The following is a 27,502-nucleotide window of genomic DNA, read 5'->3' as shown; positions in this document are numbered from 1 at the left end:
CATGAAGAGGACTGAAATGACTGAACAAAAAAACAGCAACAACAACAAAAAAATGTATCTGAAGCCCACTTGTTGGATATTCTCCCAACCTCCACTTTTACTTGTGAATTGGCTACCCAAAAGACAGATTCTTTTCCTAGCTTGTAGGAAAACCTGTGAGTTTGAACTCCTAAAACTAATATGTACAAATAAGTTATACAGAGGATAACTAGGAGAAGACCAATAAGATATGTTTGGAAGACACTAAAATTAAGAGGGATTGGGATAGATTTCATTGAAGAGGATGGGATTTTAGGTAGTAATTTAAAAAAAAGCCATGGAAGCCAAGAGTTAGCAATGAAGAGGAAGAACATCTCAATCCATTAAGAAACATTTATTTATTACCTACTATATTCCAGGCATATGTATGCTGTGTTGGGTGTACAAAAAGAGGCAAAAGATTTACTATGAAAAGTAATTGACATTGAAAAAAAAAGAAATTTTCTGATAGTTGTCTTCAGATTCTTGAGAATTGTCATGTTTAAGAGAGTGGATTTATTATTTCATGTTGTTTTGAAAGATAGTACTAAGGGCAGTTAGAAGGAAATTATATGGAGTGAAATCTCATTTCAAGAAAAACCTATATAATATTTGGTGTGGGGGGGTCCAAGGATTGAATTGATTGCTTTGTAATGTAATTCCCTGGACCTGGAAATATTCAAATAGAAGCTGGATAACCCAGGAAGAATGTTGTAGGGGAGATACTGGCATTTTGTGGGACATTGGGCAAGATGGATAACCTTGAAGTCTTTTCTCGTTCTGAAATTTTATTAAAATGCAATTAATTAAATAGGGCAAACAGTAGGACCATTAGGCTTGTTATTTCTGCCTTAATTAAATGAGAAGGTACTTTTCTGGGTTCTGAGAAAACCTAGAAAGTAGGGATGAAGAGTATTAGCTAATACATTAATCTTGGCACATGGAAACTGGATGGCAGTATTAGTTTTTATTTTAGGTCTCTGCCTCTTCACATGTAACCACTAATGGACAAAGGAACAGTAAATTCTTGTTCAATTTAATTGAACTACGTATCAATAGATATTATATATATATACATATTTATACATGAATATTTAGCATTTATATCTATCACAGTAAGTATGAATTCTGCTAATGATTACCAACCTTTGCAGGAAGTATGGACCTAAGAAGAAGTCATTATTTACATGACTAATAGACATTTAGGCAGGTCTGCATGGTAATTTCATACTCAATGACACACACAAAATACTGTGAACTAGAAAAAAAATCCAGTCCTTTAGGCAGAGCAATATGGTAGAAATATCTGTGAGTCATGAAATCTGAATTTTAATAAAAGTACCAAACTTCGTAACTCTTCTACTAATTAATTAGATTCCTATAGACTACTCCTTAGCCTCTACATGTCTCAATTTGCTCATTTGTCAAATAGGATATGTATATATTGAATGGTTCATATTTGTATTATCTTAGAAGGACAAAGTCAAGATAACATGACATGTCACATCCTTTCACATTATTTAAGGGTTTTATATTCAGTTTGAATTTATATCTATTCAAATTCTTTCTCTAAGTTCCCATTCCTTTCAGCTTCCCATCCAAATTAGTCAATCTAAATTATGGGTTGTAAATAATAATTGTAAAAAAAGGATAATATACTTAAATATAAATCTAAGTATAAGGCAAAGAACAGGATAATATGTTGAACACCAATATGCTCGTGATAATTATTGCCTAAACAAAATGAGTTTTGATGTCCCTTACAAAGATAATAGATTTGAAAGCATTTTGAAAAGTTACACATACTATATAACTTTAAAGTATGCCATTTTGTATTTTCTATTACTCTCAAAACAGTGGGTTCTCAGTAAATATTTATTTATTTAATATTTTATTTTCCACAACTATGTATAAAAGCAATTTTATTGACTTTATTGACAATATATTTATTGACAATTTTATTGTTAGTATTTATTTTGCACTTGAAACCTTAAAACTTCTTTGATTCCCCCCCCCCCCCGCCACAATATATTAGGTTTGCAGCTTTTTAAATAATATGTTCATCCGTCGTCTGCCTTTCCCTATACATAGGAGGCAAGCACAACCATCATTTTGTGAGATAGGTAATATAAACATCATTATTTAATTTTAGAGATGAGGAAATAGAGGTTTATGAAGAAGAGTTTTTCTCATAAAAACTTATCAATATAAGATGAAGGATTTAAGCTCAGAACATGTTTCTAGATCAAATGTTCTTTCTCATGTTCCAAGAACTCCAAGATATGTTACATATATAACTCAGATAGTAAGTAATTTTGAGTTGGTCCCAAAGGAGGAAAATAACATGTAATATTACACTATGAATACAGATACAAATTTTACTCTTCATAATGTTACAAAGGACTCAAGTGCGGGCCTATCATAGAATCTTAACTAAGGAAAAGACATCTGAAATTCTCAAGTTCAATCTCCTCTCTTCAAGACACATTTCTGTTTTAAAGAGGAGAGATTTGTTTTCCTTTTTGCATTCTATTCTATTTTCCTCTCTAGGAGAGTTCTTACCTAGCAAATTTGTGTTTAACGTCTTATTAGTTTCCAAGCGAAGGGTTCCAATGTTTAGAGTAGCCAAGATGGCCTCTCCATCGACCGTTCTCTGGTTGTTTGACAGGTCAGAAGGGGAGGACAGGATAACACACATTGAACATTTTTCAATGTTGACTGACTTGAGGTCTCCCTGAGAGTGAGCAGATCCCTACACAGAAATAAGGAGGAAGAAAAGAGGCTTCATCAGAAGTTAGACAGTTTCCTAACCTTGTGGATAAGCATACTGAAATACAGGCAATGAAAGCAGAGGCTAGAAGAAATAAAGACAACCTCACCTTAATTCACAGTTTTGTTAAGAGTTTGTCTTGAGTATGACTTATTCTGCAGTTGACTAGCATATGTTGTGTTTCATATGTGGCTATCACTGAGTGCTAGGGATATAAATACAAGCCAAAAGACAGTCCCTGTCCACAGTGAGCTCATGGAGGTCAGGTACTGTCTTTTGCTTGTATTTATATCCCCTTATCAAACAAAAAGGTACTGAAGGTGCAGAAGAATAGGGAAGGAGATCCCTTGAAAGACTAACTTACTAAATGTCAGATGTTCTGACTTTGTAAATCCTTCAAGGAAGGAATTTTTCTTTTTTATATTCCTAGAAAGAGGTTATAGAGAGCATTCTACTTAACCAGTTTCAACTAGTTAAAAGTTGGTCAAAGAATGTTAAAATAGAATTAACTCTCCCATTGCTTATTTTTAGCTAAGCAAATCAAGAATTCAAAGTATCCCTACTTAACACTAAGTAAGAGAATTCACCAGTCACTTATTAGAATAAGCTCACACCTCCAAAGGCTACTGCCAACCTCCTTGGGCAGCACAAGGCAAGTTGAAAGACTGATTGGTTCCTCCTACATTTCTCTCTTTTATTTTTTTATTTTATTTTATCTATATTAAACTAAATTTTTAAGAGCAGGTAACAGATTAGTGACTTAAGAGTTTATTTTTTAATTGGTGACCATATTTCTTTAGAACTTTCATATTAGCATAAAAACCTAAATTTGAAATTCTTACATTAATTGGTGGAGTTCTGGTGATGTCTTCAGCATGTCCTCCTCCAGGAAAGGGAGGCCTCTCCAGAATCAATCTCTCCAGAAGCCAGCAAAGGAAGGCCAGATACTCACCCAACAAGTCAATGCAGGATCCAGGGAAAGAGTCTCCTCCTTCAGTCCAGCTCCCCAAAGCAGAGTGTCTAAAGACAAACTGCAAAGGAGAGGAAGTTCAAAGGAGAAGTCCCTTGGACAGGAAGTTCAGGACTTTTATAGTTCTTTTCCCATGTCACTTCCTGTCACTTTTCCACTTTATGGGAACCAATCTCAGTCTTTCAATTTGCCTAATGCTGCCCATGGGGTGGGGGTGGGGGGGCGGTGACAGTAGCCTTTGGAGGTGTGAGCTTACTTTAGTAAGTGACTGGTGAATTCTCTTACTTAGTGTTAAGTAGGGATGCTTTGAATTCTTGATTTGTTTAGTAAACATAGGCAATGGGAGAGTTAAATCTATCTTCCCAGTGAGCAACTGAAATAGGGCCCTAAAGAGGTTGAGAGTGGAAATAATATGCCCAAATTTCCATATTCAATAAGTAACAAGTTTAAAATAATAAAAATCATAACTAGGATTTGGATCCAGGTCCTCTGACTTTGGGTTCAGGATCCTTTCCATTGTATCAGTGATGCCTGTTTGATTTGGAAACCCTTCAAGAATAATTTTGGGGAGATTTCTCTTCCTTCTATTATCTTCTTTAAGGGGAAGGTAGAGATAGGAAAGCATGTTAGGAAAAAAATAAATCTAGCTGTGTCTTGGGATCCATTTCTAAAAGATAAAAATATGCCCTTCATAGCTATGGGCCACCAAAACCTCAAACATGGTGATACAATTCTCTTCATTTAGCCAAGCTGGTTCAGGAGGCAATGTAGTGTCAAGGCTAAGCATTGATCTTGGAGCCAGAAGATCAGATTTTGAATCTTATTTCTACCACTTACTATGTGCCCAAGCTTGGGCTTGACCTCTCAAGGTTTTGATTTACTTATTCCTAAAATGACAATGTTGGGCTCAATGAAGCCTAAGATCCTTCTCAGCTCTAAATCTATAATCCTTGGATGATAAAAATAAAGTCCATTAGCTGCTCTCTGCAAAGTCAGCAATGATTTCTTTATTGCTAAATCCAATCACCTTTGATTAATATTTATCCTTGACTTCTCTGAAGTATTTAATATTATCAAGAAATCTTCTTCCTGGATCCACATATCTCTGAATTTTCATGAAACAATTCTGTTGTGCTTTTCTTTCTATCTCTGGTGTTGGTTCTTCTCAGTTTTCCTTGCCAGCTCATCATCTATGTCTTGCTGCTACAAGGATCTGCTTAAATGACACCTTATTCAAGAAGTTTTCGTGACACTTCCAATTGTCTTTACTTCTCAAACGATGTGTATTTTCTGGTGTGTGAATGGGTATAATTTATCTGGGAGCATGTTGTATCCTTCCACTAGAATGTAAGCTATTTGAAGTCTTCCTTTTAACTCTACATCCCTATTGTTCAGCAAAATACCTGCCACAAAGTAAGTGCTTAATATATTTTTACCTTGATTTTCCCTATAGTAATATTACGAGCTTGATAAGAATTGCCTGACATTAATTAGATTCTGCTTGTAGAACCTTCAAGAAAGAGTTGCCTTTATGACATGATGGGGTATCAGTAGTAGACTAATATAAAGAGCTCTTTATGTAGCAGGGATTTAAAAATAATTGTATATGTTATATTTTGTAGTTATTCTATTTTTCTTATATAATTAGACTAATCACCATAAAGCCATGATCTATATTATTTCTTTATATCTCTTCCACAATGGTCCTCTCAAACAGTAGACACTTAAAAAATCTTGAGGGTCTAGTAATATTTGCTAAAGTTTGAATACAAATATAAAAATAACAATACTGTGTGCAGTACAGTTATGTACTCTGGCTTATGTCACTGAAGAGCATATTCACATTAATGAGAAAACAGATACATTAAAATCCATTTCTGAAAAACTCAAAGGCCTTCAATAATATTAAATGCAAAGAACATGAAATTACATTTATATAATACTCTAAGTTTTACCAAGGTCTTTCCTCCTAGTTTTTCTGAAGATTTTGTTGGTTTGATTCTCCAAATTGTTACTCATATTTCTGTCCAAATTTTGATTATCTTCACAGATAAGAAAATCTTTCTATGAAGAGGGGCTAATTGTTTCTCAGATCTTTTCATCATTTTAAAATGCCTATTGCAACAATGAAATGAAGACCTCCCTGACACATACACTTACTGGGAATAGGTAGAGCTTGGGAAAATTTTTCAGAAACTGCCATTCTCTTTTCAGGTAATCCAGAGACCCAATGAACACAATATCCTTCAGCTCTTTGAAGGTATAGTTACTTGATCTTAAGGGCATCACAAAGTTCCGAAGCCCCAGCAGGGGTGAATGAGCATCTCCAAAGACACAGGCAATAATATGGTTCTGCAATCCTGTCTTGGTATTATCACCTTGTTTCTAAAGAGAAACAACCCAGAGAAAAAGAGATGTTTGTTTTCTTCAATCAAACAAATAATTTCTAAAAATTGGAGAATAAATTTCTACATGTATGCCCTTTATTTTTTCTATCCCTCTCTCACAACTAAATTTTTCTAAGTTTAGCTCTCTACCTGTCCTAACCCTGACATTATGGCATGAGTGAGCTCTGATAAGATAAATACTGTCAAGTTCTAAAATATGGTTAAGATGAATGGTCTGCTTCACTGATACCAAACTCGCATAGAAACAGGGCTATTATATAAGGATTCTTATGGCTCACAAATTAACTGAGATACACTCGTATTAACATCTATGTTCTATTGTATTTTTCTTTAAATCCTTCTCAATTCCATTTTATTCTGGTTCAGTCATATTCAGGACTGTGATCATTGTTTTTTTTTTTGACACCTTTGATCTATTTGACCACATGTATCATACATCCATTGAGAAGCAGCTAGGTGACAAAGTGGATGCAGCACTGGGCTGTGGGATGAATATTTATCTTCCAATCTATTAAAAAAAGCACAAAGAGGCAAAGTTCCAAGCCAATAGCACATTTATTGAGAGACCAGCATCTCTCAGTAAAGCTTGGTCATTAGGTTTCCTCCCACCTAAGACAGTTGAGTGATAGTTTTTCTCCTTGTTTTATACCCTAACATTACATCATTCAAGGTCCCACCCCAATATTCAGCCACCAATTTTAGAGAAGGGTGTCCATTTAGGATGGATAGGCAAGAAGGTACCTTTAGGATGAATGGGTGGGAGGTTCATTTTCTAGCAATGATTGAGTACTATCTTGTCTCAGCTTCTTATTGAGTTAGGATGGTCTTCAAGCTGATATGCTAGGTAAATATCTCATAGTCATGAAAGATCCAAAGATACCCCATCTCCTCCAGATGTGCCCTCTATTGCCATTTCCAAGGACCCCACCAATCACCAACCTGATATACCTTATATGGTTGATAGAGTTACAATAAAAAGAAAGAAGTAGCTTGATTTACTGCATGTTTAGAATTTTCCTTTTTTAAAATATACTCACTAGAATTCAATATATTAATCCTATTATAATTCTGTTACTCACTAATTAATCATTGTCCCAGATTAATTACTTCTGTTGGCTATATATTGACTGATTGTGATGATAACTGGCATCTTATTTTAAGAGTGGGGGGGGGGTCAAGGATTCTCATTCTCTTCAACTGGAGTCAGGAAGATCTAGATTCAAATGAGGTCTCATCTGGATGACCCTGAGAAAGTCATTTAGTCTCTTTATACCTCAATTTCCTCATCTCTAAAGTTGGGGAAATAAGGGCATCTACATCCCAGAATTATGTGAATAAAATGAGATAATATTTGTAATGTGCTTTGTCAATTTTAAAATGCTATTTACATGGGAGCTATTGCTATTATTTAGCATATTTTCTACTGCATTTTAAGCTTCTTAATGTCAGGACAAAATTTTTTCTTTTCTGAATTTCTTAACTTTCTCAAAAAACATTACAGTATGTGGCACATAGTAGTTGTTTTGTAAATGTTTATTGCCTTTTAAGTGTAACATGTTGTATGAAGTGCTAAGGGATAGCACTAATGGAGGTGTGGAGATTAAAGGCACTACCTATTTGAGATGAACCTATTATTACTCGGAACTCAAGCTAGTATTCTTCAAAGGTATAGCCTTCTCAGAGGTAAAATGTTTGACACCTACCTATCCATTTTCTTGTCTTGTGACTATGAGCTTTAAGAGGAGAGAAATAGAAGGAAAAAATTTCCCAGTTCCAAAATAGGTTAGAATCCATTCCAGTTGATTCTCTCCAGGGTTGGACTCTTCTTACCAAAATTATTTTTCAAAAACCTCTGTGAGGCATAATAATTTATTTGTATTTTAATACCTAAATGGACTTCTACATTTCTTACTAGGATTATATAGAATTTAAGTCAAGAAAGAGCCTTAGAAATTATGTAGTCCAATGCATGTCAAACTCTAAAAGAAATGGAGGCTACACTAATCTGAACATAATAATTCTTACAGACCACATTACCTTCATCAAAATATAATATCATCTTTTATTGTTTTGTTAAATATTTTCCAATTACATTTTAATCTCCTTTACCTGCACTAAGGAGATCTTATGTTTGATACCTTTGGTGTAGTCCAACCTCCTCATTTTACAAAGTATAATTTAAAAGAAAGAGCTATGGATTTGGAGTCAGAGTCCATGGATTCAAATTTTGAAACTTCTATATTAATTGTTGAGGTGACCCTGGGTAAGTCTCTGGGATTGAGTTTCTTCATCTACAAAATTATAGGATTATAATAAGAAAACTGTAAGTGCCTTTCCATCTCTAAATTAGAAGCTAAAGGATTTTTCCTAAGGTATCATGTAGCAGAGTTTGAACTCGAACCAAGGTGCTCAGACTTAAAAGCTAGGATTTATTCTGCCTTGCCCTTTAAGTGCCTACAGAGTAAATATTAATTCTCAAGCCAATACAGATTTCATTGAAAGTCAAATCTCTTTTGAGTTTAATACCTAAATTCTTACATGCATTTATACCAATGTATTATGGTTCATAAAAGTGCCCAGAGTTTCAGAGCTGATGTTAGTTACTTGAAAGTCGTAAGAGAAAAGGTGGTATAGACAAAAGGGGGTTTCTGTACAGTTACAAAATGGTGACCTCCTATGACAAGTATTTAGTATTTCTGGTTCTCAGTTTTCCCATATGTAAAATGAGGGAGAATATGGATAAAATATTTGAGTAGGGCCATTCAGTCTTAGACCTTGGAACTCCTAGGAAACCTCATCCTCCCCTATGTCAGCACTCCACCATGTTGTATTTACCAATTAAGGGAGGTTGAGGAAAAGTCAAGGAATGGGGACCTGGAAACAGATTTTTTAACCAACTAGGAGCTGTGTAATTAGCACACAAGCTCAGTAAAACTGTCTTTCAAAGAGCTCCTCTTATACCCTACAAAAGAAAACACAAGTGTTTTGTCTGGGGAGCCCACCATGAATGATCAGAATCTTAAGCAAATCTATTTAAGAATTGTCTCTAGAAAACCAGATTAGTTTTAAGTTGAATAATGAAGCCTCTAATGCTATTTAATGTAACATGCCTGAAGTCCAACAATTACTCTTCTGAATAGAACTAAACAATTAGAAACAAGATGCATGGCACAGGGTATTAATAGGCACAGCTAGAGATGCTTCCTAAGAGAAACTGTGGGACAAAGCTGTTTCTTAGCATGAAGAGCACTGGATTTGGAATCAAGAGTTTATTTTGAAATCTGGTTTTGCAGTCATCTGTCTGTGTGACTGGGCTAACCACCTCTCTGAGCTTTACTTTCTTCACATAAAATAATAGGGGCTGAACTAGATGGTCACAAGATACTCTTCAAATTCTATGCTCCACTGGATTGAGTGAGGTGCTTTTGTCAATGGAAGCACAAGTGTATTCATTCAGGATTCCTTTTTTTTTTTTTAATAGAGGTAAGATGGTAAAATACTTAGCATTCTGGGTATGGAGTAATGAAGACTTTGCTTTTAAGTCTTATTTTTGACACATGCACATTAACTATGTGGCATCCAGAAAGCCACCATCTCTCAGTTCCTCAAGGAAATGCCTTGCTTTTATCTTCTAAGGCAAAAATGAATCACGTTCAACATTTAAGAAATGTAGTTTTGCTACAATGGCAAAAATGTTGATCATTCAAATAATCTGCACACAACAACTCTCTGATAGGTATTTTTATCTCAGGATCATCTCATTAGAGGACTCTAAGCAGAGGCTATTCCACTTGCAAGGAATGTTGTAGTGGGTATCCTTTTGAGGAATATGGGTTGGACAAGTTATCTTCTAACTGAATTTCTATCACTGATGATTCCCACCTTGTAGATTAGCAAATAATATTCAGAGGCTTGGTAGTATTCAAATAATTCATAAGTATCTGAACAGAGACACTACTGTTTCAAATTCAACTCTTCCTTCTGCTACACAATACCTATTATCCAGTATCTATTTATTAGTCTCTTGAATTCTTCTGTTCTGTAAAGAACTCCTCAACCCTCTCTAAAGATTCGCCACCCACTGAAAACATGCTTGGTTTCCAGTTCAAAGGATGTTTATTCTGCTTAGTTTGGAGTGAGACACTTAATTGCTAAATTGTTAAGTTTCAGTTCCCTTAATTATCTTCCAAAAGACAAGACAGCTCTGAAGATTCCCTGCTTTTGATTCGATGATTGATTATTTTGCTGTATAACCGGATCACCTCCCTAGCAGGACATTGACCTCAAAGCACAGGGATGTTCTCGATGTTTATGTATGTGTGTTTGTGGGAGGAATGAGTTTATATACATGCACATATGTGCCTGTGTGATTTTTTATAGTGTAAAATTAACTGTATTTCAAAAGTGGGGGTAGGGAAGAATTAAAGTTTTATTGCAACTTAGTGACAAATGAAAGAGCTATTCAGGGAACTATTCAAGAAATCATTTATACTAAGTATATTGTACCTTAGTTTCCACTGCTGGAAAATGAATTTTGCAGGGAACCCACAAAACAAACATCATGCTAGGATGACAACAAAAGACCTTTGAAAGTCTTGGTGGAAAGAAATCTTAATGGCCATTTAGTCCAACTTGCTCTTTTTATAAATGGGGAAACAGAGACCCAAACAGGAGAGCTAAACAGATCAAGGGCACAACTAGGATCATAGTGTAGATATATTCTAAGAACTCAGACTGATTTGGTAAATACAGAAAATGTAGAATTGAATGTGAGGGGTCTGAGTTAGAAAAGATAAAAATACCATATTTGAAAATCCAGACCATGAAAACACATAATTAGGATGTTTATGTGTGAATTTGCCACCACAAAATAGCAATTATGGTCCTTTACTTACAGGACATACTGAAGGATGCAGAATGACACTTTTTAATCTAGCTTAACTACAGATGAGGATCAAAGAGATTGAGCAACTTGCCTAAAGTCACACAGCTAATAAGCAAGTGACCTGGGATTGTCAACCACATCCTCTGATTATAAATTTAGCACTCTACCAGACCAGGCTGACTCAATACTTTTGACTATAAAGCCATGATGCTGAATTAGCTAAACCTTGCCTGATTGCATTGCTTCATGAAGAAAGAGAATCCTCCAAGATCTCAGACTGATTTTGAGGTGGATGGGAAATGCAGCTTGACTGGCAGCAATGCCTCACTTTGAGAAACTCAATAAATGAAAATCCAGACTGAGAAAACATAGAATTAGGATGCGGGTGTGTGCATGGGCCATTACAAAAGTAACAATAACGACAATATTTTGTTTTTCAGGTCAGAGAGAGACACTGTAGGATTCTTCAGAAAAGTGAGCTTCCTTAGCATATTAGAATGTATTTACCATATAAACTTTAAAATAACTTTTCAAGAAGATATCTTCCTGAAAAAACAAGTCAACAGATTGACTTTTTCTCCTTGAGTAAAATTACATTCATTCAGGGCTAGATATGCAATTAATTTAAGGAAAGCTCAGTATGACCTCATCATTAAGTTAGCTTTGTCTTGGAGATTATCTATGTTTCCTAATGGCATGGCCATTAGGATATGTGTATTTATTCCTTTTTTAAAGCTTTTAGAGTATATTTCAGAAAAAAAAGAGGGGGAGGTGGGGTAGATGCCAAATATACTATACTATATGCCAACTAATCTATGCTACTATGGTAAAACAAAACTACTGGATAGCTAAAATTTAAGATTTCTGAGCCATAATAGTTCAAACCAATAGCTAAACCAAAAGCTAAAACCAAATGAGTTTTCTCACTATGTCTTAAAATCAGTATGGTGAGCCTCCCAAATTATCGAGAAGGGCACCAGCCTGCCTAAAGAGTGTTGAACTTAGGTCTGCGATGAAACTGTTCAAAGCTTCTGACTAATCAACAACATAAAAATGACATTTTGACGCACTCCTAAGCCTCGGCAAAATTGAAGAATTAAAGCAATTAGAGGTTTGTTTCATAGGTACCTACCAGAATTGCATTTTCCAGAAGGATGGGTGTACACCAATGGAACAGGCCACTACTATCAAAAAGGTCATTCTTCATATCTCTGTCAAAAGCAATTGTATCCCTAAACAGAGAGAGTGGAGAGTTAATATTATAACTTCCCACAAAGATGCCAATATACAGGTTCCAATTTAGCTCTGCTTTCTGGAGAAACTTTTCAAGAATGAGGAAATTCACCAGATGAAGCAAAGATTCAGTAATCCCAAAGGGAAATGCCAGTGAGCTCCCTAATCTTGTCTGAAACTAAGTTAAAAAAAATCAACCTAATGTGGACATCTTTGAAGAAGCTATGGGTAACCTCATGTTTATGGCAGGTCTAGGAAAACTAGGCCTCAAACACATACAATCTCTAGGTTGAGGATAGGTTAGCAAATGGACCTAAAGCCAATTAAAATAAGCAGATATGAACCAAAAGGCCAGTGCAACCTCCCTATTTTCCCCTAAAATAATTGACTTCTACATTGTTGAAAGTCCAAGAAAAATATCTGAGATGAATTTAACTTCCTGGTTGGGAAGAGGTTGCTGATGAAGACAATAGCCAAGGCCCAGTCTCAGTGTCTCAAGTCAGGGCTAAGGGAGGAGGCAGGGTTGAGCCTGAGGTAACTTCACAGCTAGGCCAAGAATAGAAAAGGTCAGACTAGGACTCAGTCTTCTGAAGGAGAATGGCACATGTACTATATAGTGGAAGAGATGAGGCCACCCTATCCAAGTCTGAGAGGAAGTTAAAAAAAAGGCTCTAGCACAATGAGAGACAGCCAAGAGGAATGGTGGATAGAATACTGGATTTGAAGTCAGGAAGACCTTAATTTAAATTCTACGAGTCTTATTCCATGAACTGAGGTAAAAGACAAAATAAAATTAGCTGACATCTCCTAATATAGAGAAAAAAATGAAGTGGGAAAGATAATTCCAGCAGGAAAAAATGTCTAAGAAGAAGGACATTACCATAGGAACTGGAAATAGAAACTTAGAAAAATAAAATGGAGCATTCCAAAAGATTCCATGAGTGATTAAAATGAAAAAAACTGTAATAAGAGATAAAGAATGAATTATGAGAACTAAAAGAGACTTGACAGATTACAATAGAAGTTAGTATTTTTTACTGCAAATTATACTAATGTAGTCAAGATTAGAAGGAAAACAATGAGTTGGGGAAAAGAATTTTATAGACAGTTTCTCAGGTAGAGGTCTCATATCTAAAATACATAGAGAATTTTGTCCAATATTTAAGAATATGAGCCATTCCCCAGTTGATAAATGGTAAAAAGATATGAACAGTTTTTGGATAATGAAATCAAAGCTATATATCAGTACATGAAAAGTACTCTGCATCATTTATTGGAAAAATGCAAATCAAAACAATTCTGAGATATCATCTCATATCTATCAGATTGGCTAAAATGATATAAAGGTAAAATGACAAATGTTGGAAGGAATGTGGGGAAATGGGGATTCTAATACACTATTGGTACAACTGTGAACTGATCCAACTATGCTGAAGAACAATCTTTAATTATGATAAAAGTTACAAAATTGTCTATACCTTTTGACCCAGCAACACCATTATTGGGTTCATTTTTAAGGTGATCAGAGAAAAATTAAAAGAATCTGTATGTTCTAAAATATTTATAATGCTCTCTTTGTGGTGGCAAAGAACTGAAAACTGAAGGGATTGCAAATCAATTGGGAATGGATAAACAAGTTGTGGCATATGATTGTGATGGCATATTATTACACTGTAAGAAATTACTAACATGTTAATTTTGGAAAAACATGGAAAAACCTACATGAAATTATGAAGACTTAAATAAGCAGAACCAAGAGAACATTATGTACATCAAGAACAATATTGTTTGAAGAATGACTTGCACATGTCCACTTCCAGAGAAAGAACTGATAAATAGAAATAAGATATAATTTTATATAAACATACATCTTTTTGTCAAAACCTTTTCTAATGGGGGAGGGGAGGAAGTGAGGGAGTTAACTGAGTATTTTAATGTAACAAGTTAATTTTAAAAATAAAATAGAATGGATGATCATAAAACAATAATCTTATGATAAAACAAAAATATGGCAAGTGTCAGGAAGAAACTAAGTAGTGTTATAAGGAAGAGATAAGTTGAGGAGTAAAATGAAGGTTTGCAGAGGACAGAGGCATGGAAAGATTCTGGAATGCTTCAGGAAGGGATTAAGCTGAAAACTCAGAGACTGTTGGGTTGGTCTGTCTCTCTCTCTGGATCTGAACCTGGAGGGAGTGGATGCTGAGTCCTGAGGCTTTGACCCTATCCTTATTGCTGCCTGTTTTGCTGTCCTTGTGCCCTGCTGTGTGTCCTAGAAGAAGATTTTAGGAGCCTATCACTATCCTGTATCAATATCAAGCTGTCAGTAAGCAGAAGTCTGAGAGACTATCTGGACTTAGGACTTTTTCCCTGGATCCCTGCCTGATTTGTTATAGACCACTATCTCTAGTAACAACCAAGAGATGATTTTAGTGCAGGATATACAGAATAAGGACTGGGTTTTACAGTTTAGCTAGGATAAGGAGGCCTTAAATTTTGAGGTACTTAGCTAGTAAAATTAGTGTCAAGGATTTTTCTCCCTTTGGAAATAAAATACACTTCCCAGTTACTGTGACTTTGATTATCTGAGTACTGGTCCTAGACCAGGCTCTGCCTGGTTCAGACTGTCTGTTAGGCCCTTTCACTCAGTGTAGAAACCCTGATACTGGCCCAAAGTAATTCAATTAATCCCATTTAATCCCATCTCCCAAATACCCCTATGACACTAGTAAAGAACTATTATTTAGCATCACATATAGCAATTATTATAGAAGAAAGAAAATGAAAGGAAAGAAAATGTTGATATATGTTATGCCCAAGGGAATGGTAGAACCAGATTTTATTGGCCTCTTCTCATATGTTCAATCTGTTGACAAATATTGTCATTTTCTACCTCTATAGCATCTGTGTCTCATTTTTTTTTTCTCACATGGGATGTTACTTCAAGTACTCATCTCTTATCTGAACTATTGCAAGAGTTATCTATGCTAGTAGTTTCTTTTTTCTAAGTCTTTCCTCATTTGAATCCATTTTTCACTGAGCTCCCAAGATTTTACTTAACCATAGGTCTGACTATATCACTCCTCCCTTCCCCTATCCCCACTCTCCCATCATCTTGCCCCTTGTTCAATGAGTTCTAGTGGTTTTTTGCTACTTCCAGGGTCAAATACAAATTTCTCTGATTGATAAGTAAAATTCTTCATAGTCCTTTCACTTTTCTTTTGTGTTTTTCCTTCTATTTATTCCACAATCTAAATATGACATACCTGCCATTCCTTTCACATGACATTCCATATTTTATCTCTGCTTTTCTTTTGCTATCTACCATGACTGGATTTCTTTATCCCTTCACTTTCTTCTCTTAATTTTCCTAAATTCTTTTTAAGGCTCAGATCAAATCCTACCTTCTACAGAAGGTCTTTCTCAATATCCCCAAATTCTAGTAATTTCTACTATATATTCTTAGTTCTTCATATGTTATCTCCTTCCTTTGTACTTTTAAGCTCCCTAAGGAAAGCGAATGGTTTTGGCTTTGCATTCCCAGGGTTTAGCACAGGATCTGGTACGTATTAAATATTCAATAAATGTGTTGACTGATTTATCAGAGGCAGAAATGAAGGAGAAAGTGATGTCTTGGGGATGTGAAAAAAGAAGGGGAGAAGAGGGAACTTACTAAAAATATCCACTTTTTTTTTCAAGGAAGAATCAAGCAAGGTCCTCAGATGAGAGATTATGCAAGGTTAGAGAAGACAATAGAATGTTGAAACAGAAAAAGTGATGCCTCATTAAAATGGGTAACAGGTAGAATCTATTATACCTTTTAGGAGGGGTAGAAATCATTATCTCACTGAACACAATATTATAAAGTAATATGCTTAAAAGAAAGAAGCCAGGAAATTGCATTATGCTTAAATGCACAATATATAATGAAATAATCTGGAAGCTAAATGCATATTCACTGAATGATAAAGCATTTAAGTACTTAAAGGAAAAGCTCATAAAACTATAAGGAGGTAAAGACAGTAAAAAAATGATGTAGGGGACTATAATATTCACCTTTCAGATCTATGTAAATTTAATTTTAAAAAAGATAAAGATAATTTTATGTTCAGAATAAAATGGTAATCACAATGAGTAAATTCTATAAACATTAAAAAGACTGGATTCTATTAAATTTATACACAAATTCTATCAGTACTAAAAAGAAAATAATGAGCTCCAGTATTATATAAACTCTTTGAAAAATAAAGAAGCCATCTTATCAAACTTTTTCAATGAGAAAAATATGATCTTGATACTCAAATTAGAAATTGATAATACAGAGAAAGAAAACTATAGCTAACCTATCTCTAGTCAATACTAAAAATATTGATGATATGTTAACAAAAAAGCTATTACAAAATATTAAAAAGATTCATTATGATCATGTTTGATTTTATATGAGGATAGAGTTGGCTCAAAATTAGAAAAATGATAAATATTAAAGAAAATATCAATAGCAAAATAATTTATAAATCACACTACTATATGAAATATGGAAAGAAGTTTTTAAAAAGACATTAAGTTAATGGTTTAAAAAAGACACAGAAATAAATTGCCCTTTCCTTCATAAGTTTAAATTGCTCAAACCAAGGAGAAGCATTATCTATACAGACATCACTAAGGACCTTTCTAATAGGATTGGGGATAAAGCAAGTATGTTCACATTGTCTAGAAATGATAGTTAGAGAAATGTCAAGAAAACTAAAGTAAAAGAATTAGTATAGACAAAGAAAAACATCATTATTTAAAGATTTTGTAATAATTTACTTAGAAAACTCTAAAAAGTAAACTAAAGATTAATTGACATGATTAATAACATCAGTAAGCTAGCAAAATATAACATAAAAACCCCTAAAATAATCAGCCTTCCTATACTTACTTAAAATTCTCAAAGAGAGGAAATTAGTTCCACTAAAATTATTTCAAAACGTACAAAATATATGAAAGTATATCTATTCTAAAAATATACTAGGGACTTGTAAAATATAAATATAAAGCATGCTTTACAGAAATAAAAGGAGATCAAAGTAACTGATAGGAAATATTCATAGTTGGGTTATATGCCAATATAATAAAATAAATTAAATTAAATCTTATTTAATTTAATTAATTTTAATTTTATTGCTATACCTTCAAGGTGTTATTTATAGAACATGATAAAAAACAAGAAGAAAATTCAACTGGAGTAACAAAATATCAAGAGTTTCAAGAAAAATAAAGAAAAACAAAGAACAAAAAGAAGCAAGGGGACCACAGGAATATCAGACCTTGATTTATCCTATAAGACAGTAAGCATCAAAACTATATGGAATGGAGACTACAACAATATATCACAGAAATTATACATTATTACCAAACAATTTATACCAGATGGATAAGGATGGTTTAATATAGGGAAAGTTATTAACACAATTGATTATATCAATGAAAAAGTAACAAAAATCATATGATTACATCAAAAGATGAAGAAAATAAAACTTTTGACAAAATACAACACAAATCCTTATTAAAAATACTCAAAGCAAAGTTATAAGTGGATTTTTACTTAGACTAATAAGAAGTATGTATATATATATATATATATCTATATATATATATATATAATAATCATCAACAAACATTATTGTAATAGGGATGTTAGAAGTCTTCCCTATAAGATCAGGAGTGAAACAAGGATGCCCATTATCACTAATACTATATAGCATTATATTAGAAATGCTAGCAAATAGCAATAAGAGAAGAAAAATAAATTGAAGGAATCCAAATAGGCAAATACAATGTCTTTTCACAGGTGATATGATATATATATATATACATATATATATATATATATATATGTATGTATGTGTGTGTGTATAAAATCCTAAATATTCAACTAAGATAGTAGTTGAAAATATCAATAATTATAGCAAAGTAGCAGGATATAAAATAAACTCACATAAATAATCAATGCTTCTATATTTCACCAATATTGTTTGACAAGATAGTAGGAAATGACCTATTTAAACTATATAGAAAACCTATATAGAAAAAAAATACCTAGAACATATCTGTCAAAACAAACTTAGAAAATATATGAACATAATTATAAAACACTTTTTATGCAAATAAATCAAATTCAAATAATTGGATAAATATTAATTGTTCACAGGTGGGCAAAGTCAATATAAGTAAAATGGCAATCCTATCTAAACTAACCTACTTAATCAATGTCTTCCCAATTAAATTTTAAAAATTTATTGAACTTGAAAAATAATATACTTCATTTGGAAAACTAAGAAGGGTCAAGAATATAAAAGGAATTATGAAAAAAGTCAAAGGAGGAATTTTAGCTGTACCATATTTTTTAACTATTATAAAAACTTTTCTGGTATTGGCTAAGAAAGAAAAAGTGGATCAGTGGAACAAAACAGATATACAATAAACTGTTGTAAATGTAACTTTTTGTTTGACAAAAGTAAAGTTCCAAATATTTGAAATAAGAATGCACTATTTGATAAATATCATCATTAAAACTGGAAAGCAATTTGGCAAAAATTAGATATAGACCAATATCTTACATCATTTAACAAGCTAAATTAGAAGAACATGGAACACATTACCTATCACATTTATGGATAGGGAAATAATTTATGAATAAAAAGAAATAGAAATCATTATGAGATGTTTGAATACATTAAATTGAAAAAGTTTTTGTACAAATAAAACAGTCAAAATTAGAAGGAAAGTAGTAAGTTGGAAAAATTTTTATAAAAAGTTTTTCATAAAGAGGTCTCATATATATAACAGAAGAGAATTTCATCAAATATATAAAAATACGACCCTTTCCCAAACTGATAGTCAAAAGATCTGAAATAGACAGTTTTTGGATGAAAAATCAAAGATAGATAGATAGATAGATAGATAGATAGATAGATAGATAGATAGATGAACTGTATGAAAAATGACACATCATTATTGATTATAGAAATGAAAATCAAAACAATTCAGTTACATCTATCAAACTGGCTAAAATGATAAAAGGGCAAAATCACAAATGTTGGAGGGTATGTGGAAATGGGGTCACAAATACACTGGTGGTACAACTGGAAATACCCCCATAAAATTGTGTAAACTTTTGGCCTAGCAAAAAAACCACTATTAGGTTTATTTCCTAAGATGATCAGGAAAAAAGGAAAATAATGTTTATATTCTAAAATATTTATAGAAGCTTTTTTTGTGGTGGCAAAGAACTAGAAATTGAACAGATACACATCAAGTGAGAAATGGCTAAATCCGTTGTGGCATATTCAATCATATGCCATATTAGATGGCATACATTGAATATTACTGTATATAGAATATAGAATATTACTATACTGTAAAAAATGACCAAAATATTTATTTTGGAAAATCATGGAAAGGCCTATATGAAATTAAGAAGAATGCAACAAACAGAACCAAGAGAACATTATATAAAGCAACAGAAATATTATTTGAAGAATGACTTGTATATGATCAATTACAGAGAAAGATAAAAAGAAATAAGACAGTTTAATATATATTATATACTTGCCCCCTTCAAATGTGCCCTTTCTAATGGGAGAAAGGAATGAGTGAGGGAGTTAACTGAGTATTTAATATAATATTAATTTAATATTATTATTAATAAATTGTTGTTATTTTAATATTAATATTTAATAATAAAATATTAATAAAAATTAAAAGCTGAAAAAACAAAGGAAATGAATTCTAAACTGGGAAAGTTAACCAAAATGTTTAATTAGTATAATATCCAGAAGCAATATAACATAGTATATATTTTTTCAATTAAACCATACACCACCATTTATATTAGGACAAAGACTTCTTAACAAACTTTTTGGAAAACTGTAAAACAGTACGGCCAAAATTAATTTTATACCAACATCTTAGCCATATACCATTTCAAATCCCAAAGAAGTACAACATTTAAATAGAAAAGGTCATATCATGAAAAAATAAAGTAGAGATTCTCTTCACACCTATACCTGGGGCAGAATTCTAGACCTCTATTATTATAAATGATAAGTGACAATTTCAGTTATATAAACTTGAGATGCCTTTGTACAAGGCAAAATCAGTTTTAGAATAAGAAATGAAACATGGTTAACTGAGGGGAAAATCTTTTCTATGAATATCTCCCAAAAAAGTTTGATATCCAACCTATATAGAGAATTGAGATAATTAAATTATGACAAGAGTTCTTTTCTCAGTAGAGAAGTGATTTAACAATACTAAAAGAAAATTTTCAAATGAAGAAATCTGAGACTGTTTGACAACTGTCAGCACCCTGTATGAGCCTGTCCAAATGCATGGCATTCAATGGGAACATGGCAAGAAACAGAAAGAAGACAATGCTAATTAAATTCAACAAATAGTATGCAAAAATGCCATACGTGCAATGAGTAGTTAACAATTAAAAATTAGAAAAGAAGTCACAGCCTTTGTTTTAAGGAAGCTCACAATTTAACAGTTACCCATGACACAGTAGAGAGAATATTAGCTATGGAGTTAGAAAACCTGCATTTTAATGGAGGATTTATTATTTACTAATGGTATAACCCTAGGTGAAACATTTAAACTAGGATAAGCCTCAGTTTCCCCACATCTAAAAGGGAAACAATAATTGTTTCATTATCTCCATCAAAGAATAGTTATGAAAATCAAATAAGATAATATGTGGGATAACTTTCCAAGCTATAATGTTCTATAGAAATGTGTTGGTATTAATTGTAGATTTTAGAGGTTTATACAAAATCTCAGGAATCTAGATACTTCATTTATGAACTCTATAGAAATGTAAGGTTTTTTTTCAAGACTCAGGAAAAGTTGGGACTTAGGGACATATAATGTAGTATTTACCTTCCTGCCCCTGGAAAATATTGCTTGAAAAAAACTCTAAATAAAATGATTTAAATAAACTATTTTCTCATAATGGAAATAGCACAATCTGAAAGGCACTCAGGTGTTACTTTTTAAGATATCTCAGGGAAAGATCTTAGAAGAAAAAGAGTCATCATGAACAATACTTTTAACAGAAAATACACATTCTAAAAGTGACCAAGTTAGTAAGTACTTAACCATGTCTACTTTCTTATCACTATAAAATCTTTATGAGAAGGACCTATGTATTCAACAAGGTTATTTTCTATGAAAACATAAGAAAGTAAAAGACTTATGCGGATTTGTTGACTCCTTTTCACATATTCATGATCCACAGGACACTTAGAGATACAAGGGGTATGAGATCCCAGTCTCGTCCTGAGCAATTGATTTGAAAGCATTAGCATCATACAACAAAATGCAGCCTTGAATGCTATCCTCAATAGTATCATCACACATATGTCATATATAGATAAACATGCTTACACTTAAATGTACTTAAAACAGAGACAAGTATATATATACATATATATGCTTTTTTTTTTAAACCCTTACCTTCCATCTTGGAGTCAATACTGTGTATTGGCTCCAAGGCAGAAGAGTGCTAAGGGCTAGGCAATGGGGGTCAAGTGACTTGCCCAGGGTCACACAGCTAGGAAGTGGCTGAGGCCGGATTTGAACCCAGGACCTCCCGTCTCTAGGCCTGGTTCTCAATCCACTGAGCTACCCAACTGCCCCCCATATATATGCTTTTTAAAAAACTTTAAAAGTTCAGCTTCAAATAGAAATTTACTTAAAGATCAGCAAATAGTGGGATCAAGTGAGCTGTAAAACAGGGAAACAAATACTTATCAGCCAGCATCAAAGATGATGACCTTAAAAAAACATACAAATGGAAGGATCAACTCAAATGAATGCTTTAGTTCTCTATTAAGTGAATAGTCTTGGAACGTGTAAAATACATAAGAATATTAAAGGTTAGGAGGCTAAACACATGTAATGGAAAATACATATTGCCACAATTATATACATCTGTATCATCTCTAGATACATATATAATACACACATACATATCAGAACAGACTAAGGAGGTAGTAGGTCAAAAGTTCTTAGAGGTAAGGGAGTGCTTCATTTTGCCTTTTTATTACCACTGCCTAGCCCTCAGTAGATATTTTATATATGTTCATCAAATGGAATGGAATTTTAATACATATATATGCAAATCAAATACCTAGAGTCGTTCAGGAATACATATGTCTAATGCTGCAGTGGGATGTGATCAGAACACCCCTGATCAAGTAATCTCCCCCAACTCAATTAAATTATAAAATATTAGAGGTGGATATTAGAGTCCATAAAGTATTATGTACTTAAAATACAAAAAAACTGTCTAAATGAGATACTCCTTTATGAAGCACAGAGAATTTCTTTAATCAAAATTAAAAATCATAGGATGGCCAATGACTGACCATTTTAAAAAGTTGAACGCATTTTCTAAATTGTCAGTCAAAATTGAAGAGTTTTGAAGAGACCATGACCCCTTGGCAATACAAAAGAAAATCGATTGTGGAAGAACCTAGCCTTTAAGAAAAAAAATAATTGTTCCTCATCTTTCATGGGATGGACAGGATTTCTTTTTCTTCTCTTTTCTCATACGAGCCAAAGCTTTCATTGGACCTATTCTCCTAGGACAAGATACCAAAACTAGTAGTCTCATTAAGCAACTAAAAATACAAAAGGATATTTGTGAGTTCAAAAGTAAGTTGACTCTGGATATTTGTTGTTGTGCTACTGAGAGAAATAAACCTAAGGAACTTAGCTGAGAAAACTCCATCAGAGATACTGTGCCCAATGGGAGCAGCATGAATGGAAAGGAATTGGGACCTTGTGATTCTGGAGGCATGAGTTGCCTTGGCCATGTATGTTCTCTAAAAGTCTTTATACTAATATAATAAAAATGTGCATCCACTCCAATTAACACTGTGTGTGATAGTGGGAGATACAATCCAATTTTAGGGGGTAATTTTCATTAAAATTTTTCTTAAAATGGAATCTCAATAAATGCCTTTGCTTTGAGCTAATTTTTCCTAATGTCTGCTTATTAAAGGTAAATGTACTAGTTGGAGCTTTTGAGTTAGTTTCCTGAGTGAGAACTCACATAGTATTGGTTTATTTAGGCAAACTGTGATCTGAACACTGAATTCCACCCTATCAAGAAAGAAAGGGAAAAAAGGCAGAAGCATAGATGGCAAGTCCACAAGTGTCAAAGGGGTGGAGAAAGCGATTATAAATGAGGTTGGCAGAGAACTTGAGCAAACCAGACTTTGTTTTGCCTAGTTTCCTCCTGTTATGGTCCAGTCCAGAAACTTGGCAGTTTTTAAAAACTCATTAGGTTGTGAGATGTAGCATCAGGCCCAAAGGTCATTTCAACTCAAATGGATACCTTTTTCTCTCAAATATATAAACAGATAAAATTCAATCCCCTACACAAAACTATTTTTAAAAACCTCTTGATTGATAAAAAACCTCAATTAATGAAACAGGGCAATGAATCTAGTCCTTTCAGGCATCACCTTGAAGATCTGGCTTTGATGTTTATCGGGAATCTAGGAAATGCTTTTGCTATTAGTTCACAAGATATTCCTTTCCTTCTCATGACCCTTGGTCTCCTTTCACCCACATTCTCCAAAAGGGCGTCCACAGTTCTATTTAGACATCCTTAAACTTCCTGGTGGATAACCAGGAAAGCTGGAACCTTTAACCCCTGGAAGCAGTCATCATGGCATATGAAGAGAGCATGGGAATGGTTGGTGGGTGACATGATTTTTCATATCTAGGTTCTAACACTTAACAGTAGTATGATTTTAGGCTTCCTAAATCCTAAATCAGTTATTTGGATTTGAAATACCTGCACAGTACACTGTACAAGGTTGTTGTAAGGAAGACACTTTGCAAAGCTAACATGTGAGATTATACTATTCATTAAGGCCATTCAAAATGAACTTCCACTTCTTTTCTGCTCCTCTAACACAGACAATGTGTCTCTCTTTGGCCCATGGGCCAGTCCCTAATTCTCTTTTTCCATTTTCTCTTCTTTCACTCACAGACCCCAATGATAAATGGCCTTTGCCCTAGTGATTAAATGCTCTTTTGGCAAATGAGAGATGATCTTCTTACAAGCACTTTTAACATAGCTCAGGATAGCAAATAAATCAGTGTACACTTTTCTATCATGATAAAAAACATGATCTATGTACACAGGCTGTCACAGATGACATCTTTTTTCATTCTAATATTATGGGAAACAGATATGCCTTGGAGGAAACACCTGTTGGAGCACCACTAAGAGAAAAAGCTAGAAGAAACCTACTTCATTAACCAGGCATCCACCTGGTGTCCTTGCCAAGGCAAAAATTAATGTAATTTAGTTCACCATTCCTTAACTAAAGCTCCCTTCTGCCTTATGCTTTGCAAATGACATGATCTTTGCAGAAATCTGCCTGCCTAGAGAGGCTAATAAATCATCTTCGTGAACGCTCGGCACTGGGAGTCTAGGAACTCGAAGCTGGGGAATAGAACATGAAAGCTGACGCCACTGGAGGGAGAAGGCACAAGCCAAGCTCCAAAGGGTGGGAAGGGAAAGTCACAATCAGGCTCCAGCTGGAGCCTTGGCAGAGGTGGGTGATGCTTTGGAAAGCCTGGAAAGAAATCTTGCTGAGTGAGGACAGTTTAGGGTAGAATTAGGACAGACAGTCACAGAAAACCACTGTGGTATGGGGTGATGAAGTCAATCACTTTCATACCCCTGGTCTTAGTCTTCAGCTAAGTCAATAATAATAATAACAATAATATTTAATTCAGAAATTACTTTGTGCCAGCCTTGTTACTAATATTATCTCATTTGCCTCTCACAACAACTTTAGGAGGTGGGTGTTTTTGCTGTCTCTGTTTTACAGATAAGGAAATTGAGTTTCAGAGAAGTTAAGTGACTCCCTCAAAGTCTTACAACTGGTGTCAGAAGTAAGATTTGAACCCAATGGCTTCCTGACTTCCAGTTAAGTATTCTTTCCATGAATCTGGCTTTTTCTAAATCACTACAGGCTTTAATTCTTTTTCAAATTTCTTTCCAGTACTTTAGGACTCAGGAATGCTGAATGCCAGCTATGAAAATTTGAAAAGGAAAATAAATTCAAGGCACCAGCATAGGCAGAAAGGAAATACAATTAGGGTTTTTGCAGATGACACAGTGGTTTACTTAGAGAACTCTAGATATTTAACTAAAATTAATTGAAATGTTTAATAAGTTTAGTAGATTAGTATGTAAAATAAACTCACAAAAATCATTGCCTTTTCACACATTACTAACAAACCACAGCAGGAAATGATAGAAAAATTCTATTCAAAACAATTAAGGAACATATAAAAAGAAATGGCAGTCCACCTACCAAACACAAATAGGAACCAGATGAGTAAGACTATACAAAACTCATTACATAAATAAATAGACCTACATATTTGTAGACATATTAGTTCTGTTCATCCTTAATGCCACCCTCTACCCCAAATTTGGAAGAGAACTTGTATTACCTAAATTAATTAGTTCAGTTCATTGGTAATCAAACCATTAAAATTATATTTTAATGATTGTTGTAATGGATAAAGGAGGACAGATATATTAATGGAATGTTAGTTGAAGACTTCTATTTGTCCAGAGACAAGTAGGTAGCACAATGGATAGTTGGACCTAAAGTAAAGAATACCAGAGTTCAAATTCAACCCCAGATATTTACTTGATATATGATCCTAAGCAAGTCACTTAACCTCTGCTTCAGTTTCCTCATTCATAAAACAGGAATAATAATGGCACCTATCTCCTACAGTTTTTGTGATGATAAAATAAGTTATTTGTAAAGCATTTTGTAAGCCATACAGTGATATATAAATGCCATGTATTTGTAGGAGTATCGGGTTTTATACAAAGTAAGTATTTAATATGAACTTTTTGTCCTTCCAATCTGGAAAGAAATTTGTAATTATACCTAAAATAATAGGATGGGGGAAATAGGATTATAATGGTGCTGTTAAATCTAAAAGAAAGAAAAAAAGGAATCATGGAAGCATTAAAAAATACACAGGAAAGAACAGAAATTCCTAAGCAGGATAGTTTTGAATTTATTATATGATTCAAAAAACTCTGAAAGTATACATAACAGTGCTTCATATACAACCCACTTTTTATTCAGGATTGTGAAATAGCACCTATTCAAGTAAACTCAATATTTCTTCTATTAATCAAGTTGGATAATAGAATTACAAAGCCTCATTACTACCCTCTGTGATTCCCACAAATCACTAACATCTCGGTCTCAGTTTCCTCATTTTTTAGCATGAAGGATTTGGGTTTGATAATCTCTTAAATTCCTTCCAAGCTAAATCTTATTATCCTATTATCAGTGGTTAGTTGAAAGGACAAAAGGTATACAACTTAACTCATGTCTAAGGTAGAAATCACTTTTGTAACATTTCAGACAACTGTTGATCCAACCTTCTCTTGAAGTACTCCAGAGAAGGGCAGCTAGCTCGTGAGTTCCTTCATTAACTCATTCCATTTTCTGTTTGTGAGAAAAACTTTCGTATATCAAGCCTAAGTCTACTTTTCTAGAATTTCCAGAGAGGGGCATGATTCTTCTCTCTCTTCAAAACAAGCCTGCCACATAATGACCCTTTTTTCATTCATAATTAAAATGCTAAAGGATTCATCTCCAAGTCAATAATCTCCAGTTCCTTTAACTCACTTTGCAGAATGGGAAGCAACATGGTGTTATCGAACTATATTGGCTATAGAATCAGAAGGTCTACATTTAATAATAATAATAATAATAATAGCATTTATATAAAGCTTTAAGATTGAATAAAGTCTATCTAATTTTACCTCCACAATGACTCTCTCTGAGAGGTAGGTGCTATTATTATTATCCACATTTTATAGATGAGGAAACTGAGACAGACAGATTGAGTGACTTGCCCAGGATCACATAGCAAATATCTCAGGTCATATTTCTCCCTGACTCCTAGACCGGCATTCTATCTTCTGTGCCAGCTACCTAGTTCAGGATTTGAAGCTTGGCTCTTTTACTTAACAACTGGGTCACCTGTGTGAACAGTTTCTTTTAACCTCTTTTAGCCTCTTTTTTCTTTCTTTTCTGAAGTGAAATGCCTTTATTAGATTCAGATCACAATCCCTCCCTTATCCTGATGAACCTCTTCTGGAGATA

The 27,502-nt window shown here is 33.7% G+C and overlaps 1 protein-coding gene and 1 long non-coding RNA gene across 5 annotated transcripts in view; one reads left to right on the top strand and one right to left on the bottom strand.

Annotated features, from left to right (window-relative positions):
• The window catches only part of KCNU1 (potassium calcium-activated channel subfamily U member 1), a 314,287-nt gene that overhangs the window by 41,942 nt on the left and 244,843 nt on the right, over positions 1–27,502 (bottom strand). For 2 of the 4 annotated variants that reach the window (XM_056813505.1, XM_056813504.1), the window contains 3 exons: positions 12,184–12,283; positions 5,919–6,143; positions 2,581–2,770 (listed from right to left, as the gene is read on the bottom strand). In XM_056813505.1, the coding sequence (XP_056669483.1) occupies positions 2,581–2,770; positions 5,919–6,143; positions 12,184–12,283 (515 nt within the window). Of the gene's footprint in view, positions 1–2,096; positions 2,771–5,918; positions 6,144–12,183; positions 12,284–27,502 lie in introns of those variants that run through there. The other 2 variants (XM_007476336.3, XM_056813506.1) reach the window with 2 other exon arrangements.
• Positions 1–27,502, top strand: part of LOC107651093 (uncharacterized) — a 126,017-nt gene that overhangs the window by 31,492 nt on the left and 67,023 nt on the right. The window lies entirely within an intron of this gene.

This window comes from Monodelphis domestica, chromosome 1 (assembly GCF_027887165.1).
Source record: "Monodelphis domestica isolate mMonDom1 chromosome 1, mMonDom1.pri, whole genome shotgun sequence".
Taxonomy (NCBI): Eukaryota; Metazoa; Chordata; class Mammalia; order Didelphimorphia; family Didelphidae; genus Monodelphis; species Monodelphis domestica.
Note: the sequence above shows the minus strand (reverse complement) of the source record. Positions and strands in the feature narration are given on the sequence as shown.